This window comes from Dendrobates tinctorius, unplaced genomic scaffold, assembly GCF_039654945.1.
Source record: "Dendrobates tinctorius isolate UK_male_01 unplaced genomic scaffold, ASM3965494v1 ptg000045l, whole genome shotgun sequence".
Classification (NCBI taxonomy): Eukaryota; Metazoa; Chordata; class Amphibia; order Anura; family Dendrobatidae; genus Dendrobates; species Dendrobates tinctorius.
Window position 1 is genome coordinate 11,374,273 of NW_027361713.1, and position 16,305 is coordinate 11,390,577.

At 43.8% G+C, this 16,305-nt stretch overlaps 1 protein-coding gene across 1 annotated transcript in view; it reads left to right on the forward strand.

Annotated features, from left to right (window-relative positions):
• The first annotated feature begins 12,647 nt into the window (after positions 1-12,647).
• The window catches only part of SCUBE3 (signal peptide, CUB domain and EGF like domain containing 3), a 1,051,867-nt gene continuing 1,048,209 nt past the window's right edge, over positions 12,648-16,305 (forward strand). The window contains exon 1 of the mRNA XM_073575619.1: positions 12,648-13,232. Coding sequence (XP_073431720.1) covers positions 13,106-13,232 — 127 coding nt within the window. The 5' untranslated portion in view covers positions 12,648-13,105. The remainder of the gene's footprint in view (positions 13,233-16,305) is intronic.

Below are 16,305 nucleotides of genomic sequence, written 5' to 3' on the forward strand. Positions count from 1 at the left end.
ATGGCTGTGGTACACCCGAAGTCATCATCATGACAGGCGAAGACGTCCTGGTAACGCTCCAGCACAGTTTCACCTATTGCACCTGTTGGGGGGAGAGCCCCATCAATTCAGCCTGTATCTAGTAACATAGTTATTAAGGTTAAAGGAAGACTTTAAGCCCATCTAGTTCAACCCATATCCTATCCTAACTTGCCCTAACATGTTGATCCAGAGGAAGGCAAAAAACCCCATGTGGCAAACAGTAAGCTTCACATTGGGGAAAAAAATCCTTCCCGACTCCACATACGGCAATCAGACTAGCTCCCTGGATCAACGCAATATTAAGGAAACTAGTGTATATACCCTGTAATATTATACTTTTCAAGAAAGGCATCCAGTACTGTTATGATTGAGTCAGCGTAGGAGGCAGACACAAAAATAGAAGCTACGTCCAGAAAACCAGAGAAGTTGGCAACTATCAGATTGCAGACCCCTGAACCTATCAACACAACTAGCAGTAGCTGTGGGGGGTTCCTACGATGCCCTAGACCCCTCGATCACAGCCGGAGCGCTAAATAGCCTAAAGACAGAAAAGGAAATCTAAACTGCCCCAGAGCAGACCCCAAAGTAAAAGGCAGCCCCCAACATATAATGACGGTGAAGCAAGATGAAAAAACACTCACACAGATAGAAAGATAGACTGAGCAAAGACGGGGCCCAAGCTAACTAAACAGAACAGGAAAGGAAGGTTGCTGTCTGCAATCTGCCAAAACCCTATCAAAGACATAAGCCAACAAGCTGATATGAAAAAGACCCTGAAGCAGCTAGGCTTCAAAAACTAAATCAGCACTCAGGTATTTTCAGAAGACAGAGCTAAAGGAATTCAGCACACCCCAGCAGGGAATGGCAGAAATCCAGAAAAACAAAGCAAAACAACGTCAAAGCACAAATGCAAAAAGCCGAGCAGAAAACTTAGCTTTAGAAGAGCAGGAATTCAGACTGGTCTCCAAGGATCCCACAGAGAAATCACCCGCAGGGCAGAAGGGTGTCGGCAGCCTTATATCCAGTCAGTAACTCCACTCAGACAGTCATCATCATCAGACTCAGGTGTTTGATAATCAGGCTCAATACCTTTCTTTACCAGAAGAGGGAGTTCCTCGGGCCTCAGTAGTGAAGGGGAAAATGAACTCACAACAGTACCTCCCCCTTGAGGAGGGGTCACCGAACCCTCAACCACACCACCAGGGCGATCAGGGTGAGCCCGATGAAAGGCACGCACCAATCTTTTGGCATGAATATCAGAGGCAGAGACCCAGGAATTATCCTCCTGACCATAACCCTTCCACTTAACCAAATACTGGAGTCTCCGTCTAGCCAGACGGGAATCCAGTACTTTCTCTACCTCATATTCCATGTTACCTTCAACCAATACAGGGTCTGGAGGTGCCACCCCCGGAACAACAGGTTCAACAAACCTCTTCAACAAAGATTTATGGAACACATTATGGATTTTAAATGTGACAGGAAGAGCCAAACGAAAAGAGACCGGATTAATAATCTCCAAAATCTTGTAAGGTCCAATAAATCTAGGCTTAAACTTAGGAGAAGCCACCTTAATAGCAATATTTTTTGATGATAACCACACCATATCACCAATCTTAAACTGGGGACCAATGGTCCTATGTCGGTTGGAAAACCGCTGGGCCTTTTCCTGGGAGAGAGATAACTTATCCACCACTTGGTCCCAGATCTGGTGCATTCTCTCCACCACAGTGTCAACACCTGGGCAGGCAGAGGGCTCCACCTGCCCTGAAGAAAATCGAGGATGAAACCCAAAGTTACAAAAAAAAGGTGACATCAAAGTGGCAGAACTAGCTCTATTATTTAAAGCAAATTCGGCCAAGGGCAAAAATGAAACCCAGTCATCCTGATCAGCAGAAATAAAACATCTCAAATATGACTCCAAGGTCTGGTTTGTTCTCTCTGTCTGCCCATTGGTCTGAGGGTGAAAAGCAGAGGAGAAGGACAACTGAATTCCCAGCTTGGAACAGAAAGTTCTCCAAAATCTAGACACAAACTGGACTCCTCTGTCAGATACAGTGTTCTCAGGAATCCCGTGCAAGCGAACCACCTGTTGTAAAAACAGGGGCACCAACTCAGAGGAAGACGGCAACTTAGGGAGTGGTACAAGATGAACCATCTTAGAGAACCAATCACAAATCACCCAAATAACAGTCATCCTTTGAGAGACAGGCATAGCAGAGATGAAATCCATTGAAATATAGGTCCATGGCCTCTTGGGGACAGGCAAAGGCATCAACAACCCACTAGAGCGAGAACACGATTTAGACCGGGAGCACGTCCCACAGGACTGCACAAAATTCCTGACATCACGAGACAAGGAGGGCCACCAAAAAGACCGACTCACCAGATCTCTAGTACCAAAAATACCTGGATGACCAGCCAAAGCAGAGCAATGAACTTCAGACATCACTCTCTTCTTCCACTGGTCAGGAACATACAACTTTCCACTGGGACAACGCTCATGTTTGTCCTCCTGGAACTCTTCCAGAGCACGTCTTAAATCGGGCGAGATGGCAGAAAGTACTACCCCTTCACCTAAGATGGTAGCAGGCTTGGTCACCACAGGAGAATCAGCAAAGAAGCTCCTAGAGAGGGCGTCTGCCTTGACATTCTTAGTTCCAGGTAGAAAAGAAACCACAAAATCAAAACATGTAAAAAACAAGGCCCACCTAGCCTGTCTAGGGTTCAAGCGCTTAGCCGACTCTAGGTAAATCAAATTCTTGTGGTGAGTGAGGACCACGACTTGATGCTTAGCTCCCTCCAACCAATGTCTCCACTCCTCAAATGCCCATTTCATGGCCAACAGTTCCCGATTCCCCACATCATAGATACGTTCAGATGGAGAGAACTTTCGGGAAAAGAAAGCACAGGGATTCATTTTAGATGTTACAGGATCCTTTTGGGACAAAACAGCTCCTGCAACAATCTCAGAAGCATCCACCTCTACCTGGAACGGAAGTGAGACATCAGGTTGCCGCAAAACCGGGGCGGAGGTGAATCTTCGCTTCAGCTCCTGAAAGGAAGAAACAGCCTCCGGAGACCAATTTAACACATCAGCACCCTTCTTAGTCAAATCAGTCAATGGCTTGGCAATACTAGAAAATTTTGCTATAAATTTCCGATAAAAATTAGCAAAACCCAAAAACTTCTGGAGGGCCTTCAAAGAAGTGGGCTGAACCCAATCGTAAATGGCCTGCACCTTGGCCGGGTCCATTTCAATAGTTGACGGGGACAAAATAAATCCCAAAAAAGAAATCCTCTGTACTCCAAAAAGGCATTTAGATCCTTTGACATACAGGGAATTCTCCCTCAAGATCCGGAACACAGTCCGAATATGTTCCACATGAGAATCCCAATCTTTGGAGAAGATCAAAATATCATCCAGATAGATAATCAAAAATTTATCGACAAAATCTCGGAAAATATCGTTCATGAAGCACTGGAAGACAGAAGGGGCATTAGTGAGCCCAAAAGGCATCACCAGGTACTCAAAATGTCCCTCCGGAGTATTAAACGCCGTCTTCCATTCATCCCCATGCTTAATGCGAATAAGATTATATGCCCCCCTGAGGTCAAGCTTGGTAAACCAGCAAGCACCTTTAACTCTGGAGAATAGATCAGAAATCAGGGGTAACGGATACTGATATTTAACAGTAATTTTGTTGAGGGCACGATAATCAATACAAGGTCTTAATGATCCATCCTTTTTGGCTACAAAAAAATAAAGCGGCACCTAAGGGTGACGAGGATGGTCTAATATGACCCTTCTCCAACACCTCCTTAATATAGGATCGCATAGCCTCGTGCTCGGGTACAGATAAATTGAAGAGCCGACCCTTGGGAAATTTACACCCCGGGCTCAGTTCAATTGCACAGTCATAACTCCTATGAGGAGGCAGAGACGCAGACTCATTCTCACTAAATACATCATAAAAGTCCGCCAAATAATCAGGAACATCATGCGACTGAGGAGAGGTGGAAAACACCGGAGCCTCACTAAAGGCACACCGACAACCCCAACTCACCACAGACACAGATTTCCAATCCAAAACTGGATTATGAATTTGTAACCAGGGAAACCCCAGAACAATAGTATCATGCAGATTATGCAACACCAAAAATCTGCAATTTTCTTGATGGTCTGGGGCGACCCGCATTACCACCTGGGTCCAAAACTGAGGTTTATTTTTAGCCAAAGGAGTAGCATCAATCCCCCTCAAAGGGATAGGCGTCTGCAGAGGTGTCATCGGAAATCCACAACGTTTAGCAAAATCCAAGTTCATTAGGTTTAGGGCTGCTCCCGAATCCACAAAAGCCTTGGCGGAAAATGTGGACAGGGAGCAGATCAGAGTAATAGCCAGAAGAAACTTAGGTTGAACACCACCAACAGAAAACGTGTGTGCAAAGCGTTTCTCTCGTTTGGGACAGACAGAAATAATATGCGAGGCATCTCCACAGAAAAAACACAACTTATTACGCCTTCTGAACTCCTGACGCTGCTCTCTGGAAAAAACTCTATCACATTGCATAGGTTCAGACATTTGTTCAACAGGTGGCAACACCTCTCGTGCAGCTTTGCGTTCGCGCAAGTGCCGATCAACCTGAATGGCTAATGACATAGAATCGTCAAGACCAGAGGGAACAGGAAATCCCACCATAGTATCTTTTACGGCTTCTGACAATCCCTTCCGAAAGAGAGCAGCCAAGGCATTATCATTCCAGGTATTAAGTACTGCCCACTTTCGGAATTTTTGACAGTACAATTCTGCAGAATCACGACCCTGGTTCAATGCCAGCAGGGTCTTTTCAGCCTGATCAATGGCATTAGGTTCGTCATTCAACAACCCCAAGGCCTGAAAAAATGCGTTCACATTAGTCAGAATAGGATCATCTGGTTTCAAAGAAAACGCCCAATCCTGGGGATCGCCACGCAGCAAAGAGATGACAATTTTAACCTGCTGCGCGGAGCTCCCTGACGAGTTAGGCTTCAAGGCAAAAAATAATTTACAATTATTTTTGAAATTCAAAAATTTAGACCGATCCCCAAAAAATACATCAGGTGTAGGAATCTTTGGTTCAGCAGCATGTGAATGAGCAAGGTAGGCGGAAATTCCCCGCACTTCCGCAGCGAGCTGCTCCACACGATCAGACAATTGCTTTATCTCCATTGAGAGAAAAAAAAAATTCCCCCTACGGCCTCAGAGATATAGAGGAAAAAATATACACACTTTTTTTTTTTTACAATTCTTTCCTCCTATTGAGTACCCTAGGATCTGCGGTATGGCTGGTGATTCTGTTATGATTGAGTCACCGTAGGAGGCAGACACAAAAATAGAAGCTACATCCAGAAAACCAGAGAAGTTGGCAACTATCAGATTGCGGACCCCTGAACCTATCAACACAACTAGCAGTAGCCGTGGGGGGTTCCTACGGTGCCCTAGACCCCTCGATCACAGCCGGAGTGCTAAATAGCCTAAAGACAGAAAAGGAAATCTAAACTGCCCCAGAGCAGACCCCAAAGTAAAAGGCAGCCCCCAACATATAATGACGGTGAAGCAAGATGAAAAAACACTCACACAGATAGAAAGATAGACTGAGCAAAGACGGGGCCCAAGCTAACTACACAGAACAGGAAAGGAAGGTTGCTGTCTGCAATCTGCCAAAACCCTATCAAAGACATAAGCCAACAAGCTGATATGAAAAAGACCCTGAAGCAGCTAGGCTTCAAAAACTAAATCAGCACTCAGGTATTTTCAGAAGACAGAGCTAAAGGAATTCAGCACACCCCAGCAGGGAATGGCAGAAATCCAGAAAAACAAAGCAAAACAACGTCAAAGCACAAATGCAAAAAGCCGAGCAGAAAACTTAGCTTTAGAAGAGCAGGAATTCAGACTGGTCTCCAAAGATCCCACAGAGAAATCACCCGCAGGGCAGAAGGGCGTCGGCAACCTTAGATCCAGTCAGTAACTCCACTCATCCAGTCATCATCATCAGACTCAGGTGTTTGATAATCAGGCTCACTACCTTTCTTTACCAGAAGAGGGAGTTCCTCGGGCCTCAGTAGTGAAGGGGAAAATGAACTCACAACACAGTCCCTTCTTAAATTTTAGTAGGGAATCACTCATTACAACATCATATGGCAGAGAGTTCTATAGTCTCACTGCTCTTACAGTAAAGAATCCACATCTGTGATTATGCTTAAACCTTCTTTCCTCCAGACGTAGAGGATGCCCCCTTGTCCCCGTCACAAGTCTAAGAGTAAAAAGATCATTAGAAAGGTCTTTGTACTGTCCCCGCATATATTTATACATTGTGAGAAGATCACCCCTAAGCCTTCATTTTTCCAAACTAAATAACCAAAAGTAAAATAACATATCTTGGTATTGCAGACCCCCCAGATCCCTAATAACCTTGGTCGCTCTTCTCTGCACCCGCTCCAGTTCAGCTATGTCTTTCTTATACACCGGAAACCAGAACTGTACACTAGGGTGACCGGATCTCATATGGGGGGGGAAAAATGTCAGAATCTTGTTCGTCTGGACCCCACAAAACGATTCCCCTTTCCAGATATTGAGAGAGCCAAAATTTGAGCTCGATCAAACGACGTTAACCCATGCCGCTCGTCGCTCAAAGATTGAAAAAATCCAAATTGAGGTATTTTAAGATTTAGGTATTTTGCATAGTCTGTTAGACTATAAAGAATGTGACAACAACATTGCAGAAATAGCCCTGACCAAATTTTCGAATCATTTGTGGTATTTGAATGCAGAGTTGGTGGGATTATCGTTTTTTGATCCCACCATTACAGACAATGAAAAGTTGTTAATGGCTAATAAATTGCTCAGTAGCATAGATGAACCATCAGAGCACGCTATCCTACATGAGTTGATAATTTTACGTAGTTATCTAATCTATTCTAGAGCTTTTGTTAAAGTAGTTTTTGAAACGTCAGAATATAATGCTCGGCATTTGCTTACAACTTGCAGGACATATTGCTTTTGTTCTTCATCTTTTGTCAGAAGGTCGTTAAAGTCGGTTACTTCCTACCTCTTTTAATTTTTCTTTCCTAACTTTTGGATTTACAACCCTAGCGTGCTTTGATGGTTCATCTGTGCTACTGAGCAATTTATTAGCCATTAACAACTTTTCATTGTCTGTAATGGTGGGATCAAAAAACGATAATCCCACCAACTCTGCATTCAAATACCACAAATGGTTCGAAAATTTGGTCAGGGCTATTTCTGCAATGTTGTTGTCACATTCTTTATAGTCTAACAGACTATGCAAAATACCTAAATCTTAAAATACCTCAATTTGGATTTGTTCAAACTTTGAGCGACGAGCGGCATGGGTTAACGTCGTTTGATCGAGCTCAAATTTTGGCTATCTCAATATCTGGAAAGGGGAATCGTTTTGTGGGGTCCAGACGGACAAAATTCCGACATCGATTTTTTGCGGTCACCCTACTGTACACAGTATTCTAAGTGTGGGCGCACTAGTGACTTATATAGAGGGACAATTATGTTCTCCTCATGAGCATCTATGCCTCTTTTAATGCATCCCATTATTTTATCTACTCCAGGATTCGACGCCGCTTTTTTGCACTTCCAGATGACTATTCCAGGGTCATGGTAATCTCCACAGTCCATGGATCTACTTGTTTTACGGTCAACTGGATGGCCTCCTGTTGCATCAATTCTTCCGGCATTCCCAGCACCTGCGCCACTTCATTCCTGGGCGGGAGAGTAAGATTATCCTTTCCCAGGTCAACGTACCGCACTATAACGTTACCTTCATGGAAAACAGCTAAGGTCAGAGCAATGAGGGGTCCCGCGGGTATCTGATCCATTGAGGTCAGCTCTATCTGTACTTCCACTCCTTCAAGGGGCGTACAAGCTCGTACGGGCAACGTGAGCACAGTCTGTCCAGGCGGGAAGACTAATTTAGCAGCTGTGGGGACTATCACTTTTCCTAGAACTTTCCCTTCACTCGACGTTTCCTGGGCCTGGGCGACCCATATCAACTGTTGAAACACCTTCCTCTGGGGGGGTTTGTGGGCTTCACCAGTCCAAAAAAGCATCCGGGGACTCACTGATTAAGAGATTTCCGAGTTCTTTCAACACATTCATCCCCAGAGTCACGGGAGGGTCGTTGCTATTTTCTCCGGCGGTCAACACGACTCCTTTCTGGCCCACATCTTTGCTGTACATGGAAATCTGCATCCAGACCACCCCTGCGACCGGGATGGGCAACTGATTGGCCGCTGTTATCTTAATCACCGGACCCCATTCGGGCCGCATTGCTTAAGAGAAGTGACGTCGGAAATAGGTTTCTGGCATGGTGGTCACCTGAGAACCGGTATCAACTAGACAGTGGACGGCCCAACCATCCATTTTGGCCCATCCTTGGCTGCTCAGGCTACGGGCGTCATACCTCAGCCGCGGAGCCCACTAGTTTAACAGTTGCCGGGTGAGCGGCATCCCCTGCTTGGCGCATCCTCGGGCACAGTGTCCAATGACGTGACATCTGAAACAGATCAGCTGTATCTCTGTTTGAAATTGTCCCATTTCCTGGCGAGGTACAGGAGGCAAGTGGGAGTCAGGGCTAGTTCTGTCTGTGGGTGGATTCAGAGCTACGTTGGGCTTTTCTGAAGTCGGACCACTCTTTCCGCATTTCTTGTATCTCCTTCCGGACCTCTCGGACCCATCCTAGTTCAGCTATGGGAGAAACGGGCACCTCCCCACTCCGAACCTACCTTGCTGAGGCTGCCGTCCTGCTCCTGCACACGCGCTTCCGCCCCAATCTCTAAGAAAGACATGCGTGGATTAACTCGCAAGTGCTTCTGCGGAGCCTATTTAAGCAGCGGACTCCTGAGACCAGTTACGAGTTGGTCTCTCAGAATCATGTCAGGGGGCCCCACGCCCACATCGTCCTGTTTGGTTATGAATTTCCTCCAAGGCATTCAAATATTGGGTCACGGACTCCCCCTTGACCTGAAAGCTGCTAAACAAACGCATGTGCAATTCTCCGACATCCGTGGGGTCCCCATGCATATCCTCCAAAATTTGTAACACCTTAGTGAAAGTGTTCCCCTCATGTGGGGGCTAAAACATAACAGAACATGTGGCTTCACCTTCCAAGGTCATCACAGCAATCTCGGTCTGCATAGCGGGTGTCATCCTCAGCATTCCCTTGACTCGCTCAGTCCAGTCCCATAGCAGCAGGTTGCTCCATGTAAACTTTGGGAGATTGTTGAGCATGGCCCCCAGTGGTAAATTGGCCCTTGGGGCACCCATCACCATCTGGTCTGCCACTTCTGCGCTTGTGGACTGCATCCTGCCGACTACGCCAAGTGTAAGCAGGTTGCGGGATGCAGTGACGCAAGAAAGGCAGAGCTAGGGTTAACAATTTCATTTAACAGTCAAAATACTCCTTGCAGGGAGGTAAACAGTTAAAGGAGCAAATGATAGGGAAACAGACAGCCACAATGTGATAACTGTCCTTGCAATCAACTTATTGTGATAGTAGCTTCCTCGTTCATGGGTGATCAGATGAGGGCTGTAATCCCAGCAATGGCCGATGCAGTGTCCTCAGAGGAAATTCCACAGATCACGGTATATCTTCTGGTGGCAACCCATTGAGCCAGTTAGTCCATAAACTAAGTCTATTAACAAAGAAGCGTACTGTCCGGCAAAGAGGGCCACAATGAACAGTCCTGAACATGGGCCCCGTTCCTGTGCCTGCGCATGGCACTCAGCTTAACGGAGCCCACGGCCCTTCCTCAGCTGCTGGTCTCAATGGCGTGCTCATGTGTAGCCGCCCGTGGTATGTTGCGGTGCTGCTGCACACCAAATGGAGCACGCTGCTCACACACCTGCTCTGACACCGCCAGTACAGGTGCCAGCTGCCCAGTCTTCCTCCTTACACTCTCCCTCTCCTTTAGCTCGCTATTCCATGGGAGAAAGTTCCTGTAGTTAACGTTGGCATTCTTCCATCTCTTGAATGATTCAATGCCAAATAAACTGGTCTTGTTCATATCGAGTAGGGAGTATTCCAGCTGCCGTCCGCTCGGTACAACGTAACTCGGGTTGAGTGGTAGAATCGGGTTGAGGTGTGGAGGACGGGGATTCACCTGAGTTCACTGGAGCAGCCATCTCTGGAGTAATGTATGGCTTTTGTGGCAGTCTTGCCTTGTTACATTTTTATGTTGCATTTTATATAATGCATAGGTAAAAAATAATGTCTGGTCCCATTGATAAAAGCATTTATCTATAAGTAGAGGAAATCATTATGAGACTGTCATACTGGAAGATAAATGTTTATTTTATGTGCAACAAAATGTAATTAAAACCTAAATACCCATGGTTTAATGTTACTACCTGGCTTTTCTCTGTTACTATAGGACATTTTATAAGCATAACATTTTCAATTAGGAATTTTCAAAAGTTAACATATAATGTTACTATTGAGTAATATAAAGCAAATCAGCTATATGAAGATTGTGAGCCCTCGCGGGCAGGGTCCTCTCTCCTCCTGTACCAGTTATGACTTGTATTGTTTAAGATTATTGTACTTGTTTTTATGTATACTCCTCCTTACATGTAAAGCGCCATGGAATAAATGGCGCTATAACAATAAATAATAATAAAAATAATAATATGCATTGTGTAATTACTCTCTGCACCTCATCCTTTTGCCCGTAGCATGACTTTTCCTAACTACCTATTAAGTGCCCTACATAATCCAGTTTTACTCACATTTAATCAAGCAAAGGAAATGTGTAATTAGAATCAGCTGTGGAATCAATCTCTCCTACTTCTTCTTGTGACCTTTGGCCCCTGTCCCTGCAGATCTCCCTGGAGCATTCTGTTGCACTGTACTATATGAAGTGCTACAAGGAAACACTTTTGAACCTTTTCCCTAATTTTCCACAAATACATTTTCAAGTCTTTTCACTTAATTTACCATTAGGCTATGTGCACAAGTTGCAGAATTCCCGCGGAAATTTGCACGGGAATTCCATTCCGCTGGAAATATGCGAGCAAATCGCATTTTAATTCCCACCTATTTCCCGCGGAAAAGCTAGCGATTTACAAGCGTAATTAGCTTGCAGAATGCTAACGTTTTCCAAGTGATCTGGAGCATCAGGCAAACTGATTGACAGGTTGGTCACACTCGTCAGACATAGTGTTTGACAAGTGTGACCAGCTTTTTACTATTGAGGCCACCTATGCATCATCAGTAGTAAAAAGATCTAATGTTAAAAATAATAAAAAAAATAAAAAATTGTGTTTTTCTCACCTTCCGGCGGCCCCTGCAGCGTCCCCGATCATCGCGATGCTCCCGTTCCCAGCAATGCCTTGCGAGACCTTTGATGACGTAACAGTCTCACGATACTGTAGCGGTCTTGCAAGACTGCTACGTCATCACAGGTCCTTGCCGCAAGGCATTACTGGGAGCAGGAGTTGGCGGGAGCATCATTAAGGCTTGCGCGGGACGCCGGAAGGTGAATATAACACAATTTTTTATTTTTTATTCTTTTTTTTTACTGGGATATGGTACCCACAGCCTGGAGGACAGTCTCCTCTCCTCCACCCCCTGGGTACCAAACGCACATGTTCTGCTTACTTTTCGCATGGTGGGCACAGCCACATGCGGAAAGTAAGCAGAACAATGCATTCCTATGTAGGCGGAATCGCCGCGATTCCGCAAAATTAATGAGCGTGCTGCGTATTTTTCCGCGATGCGATTTCGCAGCATTAGCACAGCATTGTGGAATCCCATAGGATTGCATGGGATGCATTTTTTTTGCGTATTCGCAGCAAAATCGCGCGTTTAAAAATGAAGCGAAAACGCAAAAAAAAGCTACGTGTGAACACTGCCTTATGCTAATGATCTTAAACAATTGCCCTATTCGCAAATATGGTAAATTCAATATCTAGAAACATCTGCAGTAACCTGCTTTTTGATAGAACTAGAGCCATACAAAACAAATATCACATGTAAAAGGGAATTTTTCACTTTTTATTTATCTTTTCAATTTGAGTTCATATAAAGATCTCTTTATTCCCATTACTTTTTTTTTCATCAAGCCACAGGCAGAACCAGTTGTGACATGACAAGTAAACCTTGGCAAATATTTAATGGTAAATACAACCAGAAAAGCTTTTTTTCTACCACACAGTAAGAAGATATTAACTATAAATAAAATAGACGTAGGTAGAAATCTAGTAAGAGTGGTCTCTTATATTGAATACGAACTTTATCTGCTGTGAATAAATCAGCACAAAGGTGACAATCACTTATCCATGTGAACAGAAAAGTCTATGCGCTTACAAGACGTTGACCATACCGAATATAAAAGTTCAATACTAGTTTTAGAATTCACGTAACATGAAGAAAGCCCAAATATCACCCAAGACAGGGCATCTCTGGAAAGGAAGAGTGTAGGAGGCACACACCTCCCTGCCTCCTTCCTCCCCTCTCCTCCTGTGGACCCCCTCCTCTCCACTCCCTCCTTCTCCACTCTCCTTCCTCCTCTCCATCAGGAACCTTTGTGTGTTGCAGCTGGTGAGGGGGGAGGTTTCACTCTATCTTTTCAGTAGACAGACTCCTTTTTACCAGCAGCACTCTTCTGTCCTCATCACCCTACAGATCTATCTTTATCTTATTTTTCTGAGTGGGAAGGGGTGGTGGAGACCAACAGCACCTTTCTTCTCATTAGCTTTTTACGTTACTTTTCCTTTTTAAAGCATCAAAATAATGTGTGATGTTTTATTGGATGACTTTACTGCTACAATACATAGGCAAATGACATCAGTTTTCAGTGCATCCAATATATATAATGTGTCAACGCTAGTAAACTAATACCTGGGTTGCTGCTGTTGGATAGTGTCACACTTTCCTTGACGTAGTAAGGCTTCTTCACTGAAAAATGACTTTGTATTAAACATGCTGCATGGCAAACATGGAAGAATCTGCTTGACAGCTTAGAAGAAAGTTCAGCATTCAGATTTGACCTTTTTGTGTTGTATGTTTGCCAATGATGTATTTTTCCTGGCACAAAGCATGTGCACCCTACATTTTTGGTATACCTTTAGGTATGATATACTTTTTATTTTTGCTCCTGTCTTACGCGGGCCACATCTGTCTCAGCACAGCCAGCCAAGGTAAGGCAAGCTCTCCCTGGTGTATTTGGGATCACTGCATGTTGTCCCGGAAAGATGTATATCTTTGTACTGTGTTAGCCAGTAGATAGAAAAATATTCAGAATTGAGAGTCCTCAGTGGTTGATACCTTTTAATGGCTAACTGAAAAGATGGTAACATTGTAGAAACTATTTCAGAGGATACTGTTGTTATCTTAGTTGTTAGTTCCTTATCACAGCATGAAATGTTTATTAGTTGGGGAATTTGTAGCCATCATTTGTGCATGCTTTAATGCTCTTTTCATATGATTCTATCTGCTTTCCCTTGATATTGCTTTTTTATACTGTTCAAGTTAAACCCTTAATTCCAGTATTTCCATTCTCAACCTTGGAATTAACTTTGCCTTTATGACATCCATTAGGGCTAAGTATACCTGTTTAGATCACAGTGACATGACATATTTTATTAGTTGCAGTGTGAAGTTTAATACAACTTTCCACACAAATATCAAATATGTGAGATCATTTCATATTACTTAATGTATATTACCGCACTTAAGATTACCCAATGAGCATTTATCATTACTCATTTTTGCCTGGATGGAATTAGAAATAACAGGTTTATTGGCATTCACATTTCTTATGTACCCCATATTTCAGTATGCAGCGTAATCTTGTCACTTAATAACAGAAACCTCGGAAAGCAGCAGACTCTATTGTCATTAATAAAATCCTTTGGAATTTAATATTATGAAAGCTCATTGTTGTCACACATGAACCTAGTGCCATTATAATTAGTGCATTATGGCAAATTATACACCCATGTACATTGTAATACAAGGCCCAATAAATAAGTATCCAAGTTATTGTGTATGTTCATTATTGTGCCTGTGCACAGATTTTCTGTTCCAACTCTGTTCTGACCTTTGAATTAGTTGCTTATGAGAGCTGAACTAGCCTATGATGTGTTTTCTTGCTGCTGTTATGAGGCCTCTTGTTATTTTTTGACATTTTTTAGCTATGACTGTGGATGTTTGGTGGGGTGGGGGAAATCTCAGCCGAAGTTTTCAGGGCCAGAGGCTAGCAGTCTGGGGTGGCGGGGGCTAAGAATAAGATCATGGTTTGTATAGAAGCCTTTGATACGTCACATAATTAAAAACAGAAAATAGGGAAATGACCATGTACAAAGTTGATACATTCTTGGAAGACATGCTCATTGGCAATATACATCTCATATCATTCTACAAAGGGCACAATGATAATTCATATTGTGTTTCATGATATACATGTAAAAATAAGAAAAATCAAGCAGCACTGCAATACATGGATGTAAAAAAGTGGACTTTATTAGTCCATCTGGAGTGTTGCTACAACTGGATAATTGCTTGGGAGGTTTTGCACCCACTATAATTTTGAAGGTGATGTTCCGAATATTTTGTTCATTAACATCTAATATTAATTTTGCTGCACATGGCTATCACAGGCGCAGGGGAGCTTATCTTAGTTATCCCACCGCTGGCACCATGTGATAAAAAAACAGCAAGCTAGGCTTGCCTTAACAATTTACCGCTGGGGGGTTTATTTTGGTTATCCCACCACTGCCGCAATAAGTTACAAGCTGTCGAGATTTATGAATATCCCACTTTTCAGTTCCACTTTGGAACTCGCAGCTCTCCGGCGCCCTCCTTTTCCTCAGGTCAGTCAGGGAACTACACCTAGGATAATTAGTCGCTGGACGGTCTGCTTGTTGTGCTCTGGCAATTACGCCGCTGCAGTAAGGGAATTATAAATGCTTTGGCTGCAGCCACACACTCGGCTTATAAAACCCCTTCCGTCACTGCCAGCTAGCCCACCTGTCCAATTCACACTTCGCTGCCACCAGCTTTGATTTCTCTATTAATATTTAAAATTAATAGAGGGATTCAAAGCAAACCTGAATCAGTAGAGTAATTAGCTTATAGGCGCATGAATTCATCACAGAGCATGGAGGCAGAACTAATAAAATTTTATAGTTTATTCCCAAAAGATGGGCAGTGTTTAGAGACGATAAAAAGGCTTTACGAAATGAGACAATAATATATGTACAACATTACTACAAATAAAATAAGGGTTAAAACAGAAAATACACTTTCATAATGCTTAGATCATGTCCGGCAGAACCATGCTAGGGGGTGGAGCCAAACGTCTCCATGCATTTGAGATCCTACTGGCACAGCGTCTCAGGCTGGAAAGAGGGAGGGGGTAGGGGAATACCTTATACTTTGGGGCTGGTGACCTCACCAAAGGGGCTTGCTTGTGACGGTCCTCCCCTTTGCTTTCACAGTTAGAATCTGGTTGAAAAACTTATCATAACCATAATTCGCAGAAAGTACCTCATATAGAGGCGCACATAGTATCTTTTCCAGCTCACCATTGGCGATCATCCAGAACCAAACACGTCTAGTTATTTCACATGGTTGAGGAGAAATCCATTTCTCTGGTCCTGTTGGCTCTGGAACCATGAAAACCATGGGCTACGAAGCTGGGTCGATGCACATCGCAGAAATGTAATTTTCATGTTTTTACCATAACGCCCCGTGTTTTATGACCAAATTATTATATCTCCATTATTGCCTATGAGAGAAGTTGCACATGGTGGAGAGACAAAGGGACCTCCTGCCGTGAGGCAGGAAGGAGCTCACACTGGTAACTCAGGTTAGACTGATTGTGTGTGTGAGCTGAGGGGGGGCAGGGGGGTGAGTGGCTATAGTGACAGAATACAAAGCTGCAGCTGTGACAGGCTAAGAAAGGGAAGGGGGGGTCAAACCCCTCACACTGGCATAGTTCAGTGTGTAACTAGAAGATTCTGGAATGTTTCATGGAAATCATACATATTTTACATTACCATTACAGTTTCCATTATAATCTTATAGTACTTGTTATTTGCATATTGCCATCATATCTCTGCAGTCCTATGATCACTCACACAGGGCCATTTTCATAGAAATTAAATTACCCAATTATTGCAAATCCTGCATAATCCAGTTGTTATGATGCTATATGACCACTGTTGGCACTCTTGCTGTTGTACACAGGTCACCCTGGGCACTTTGTCT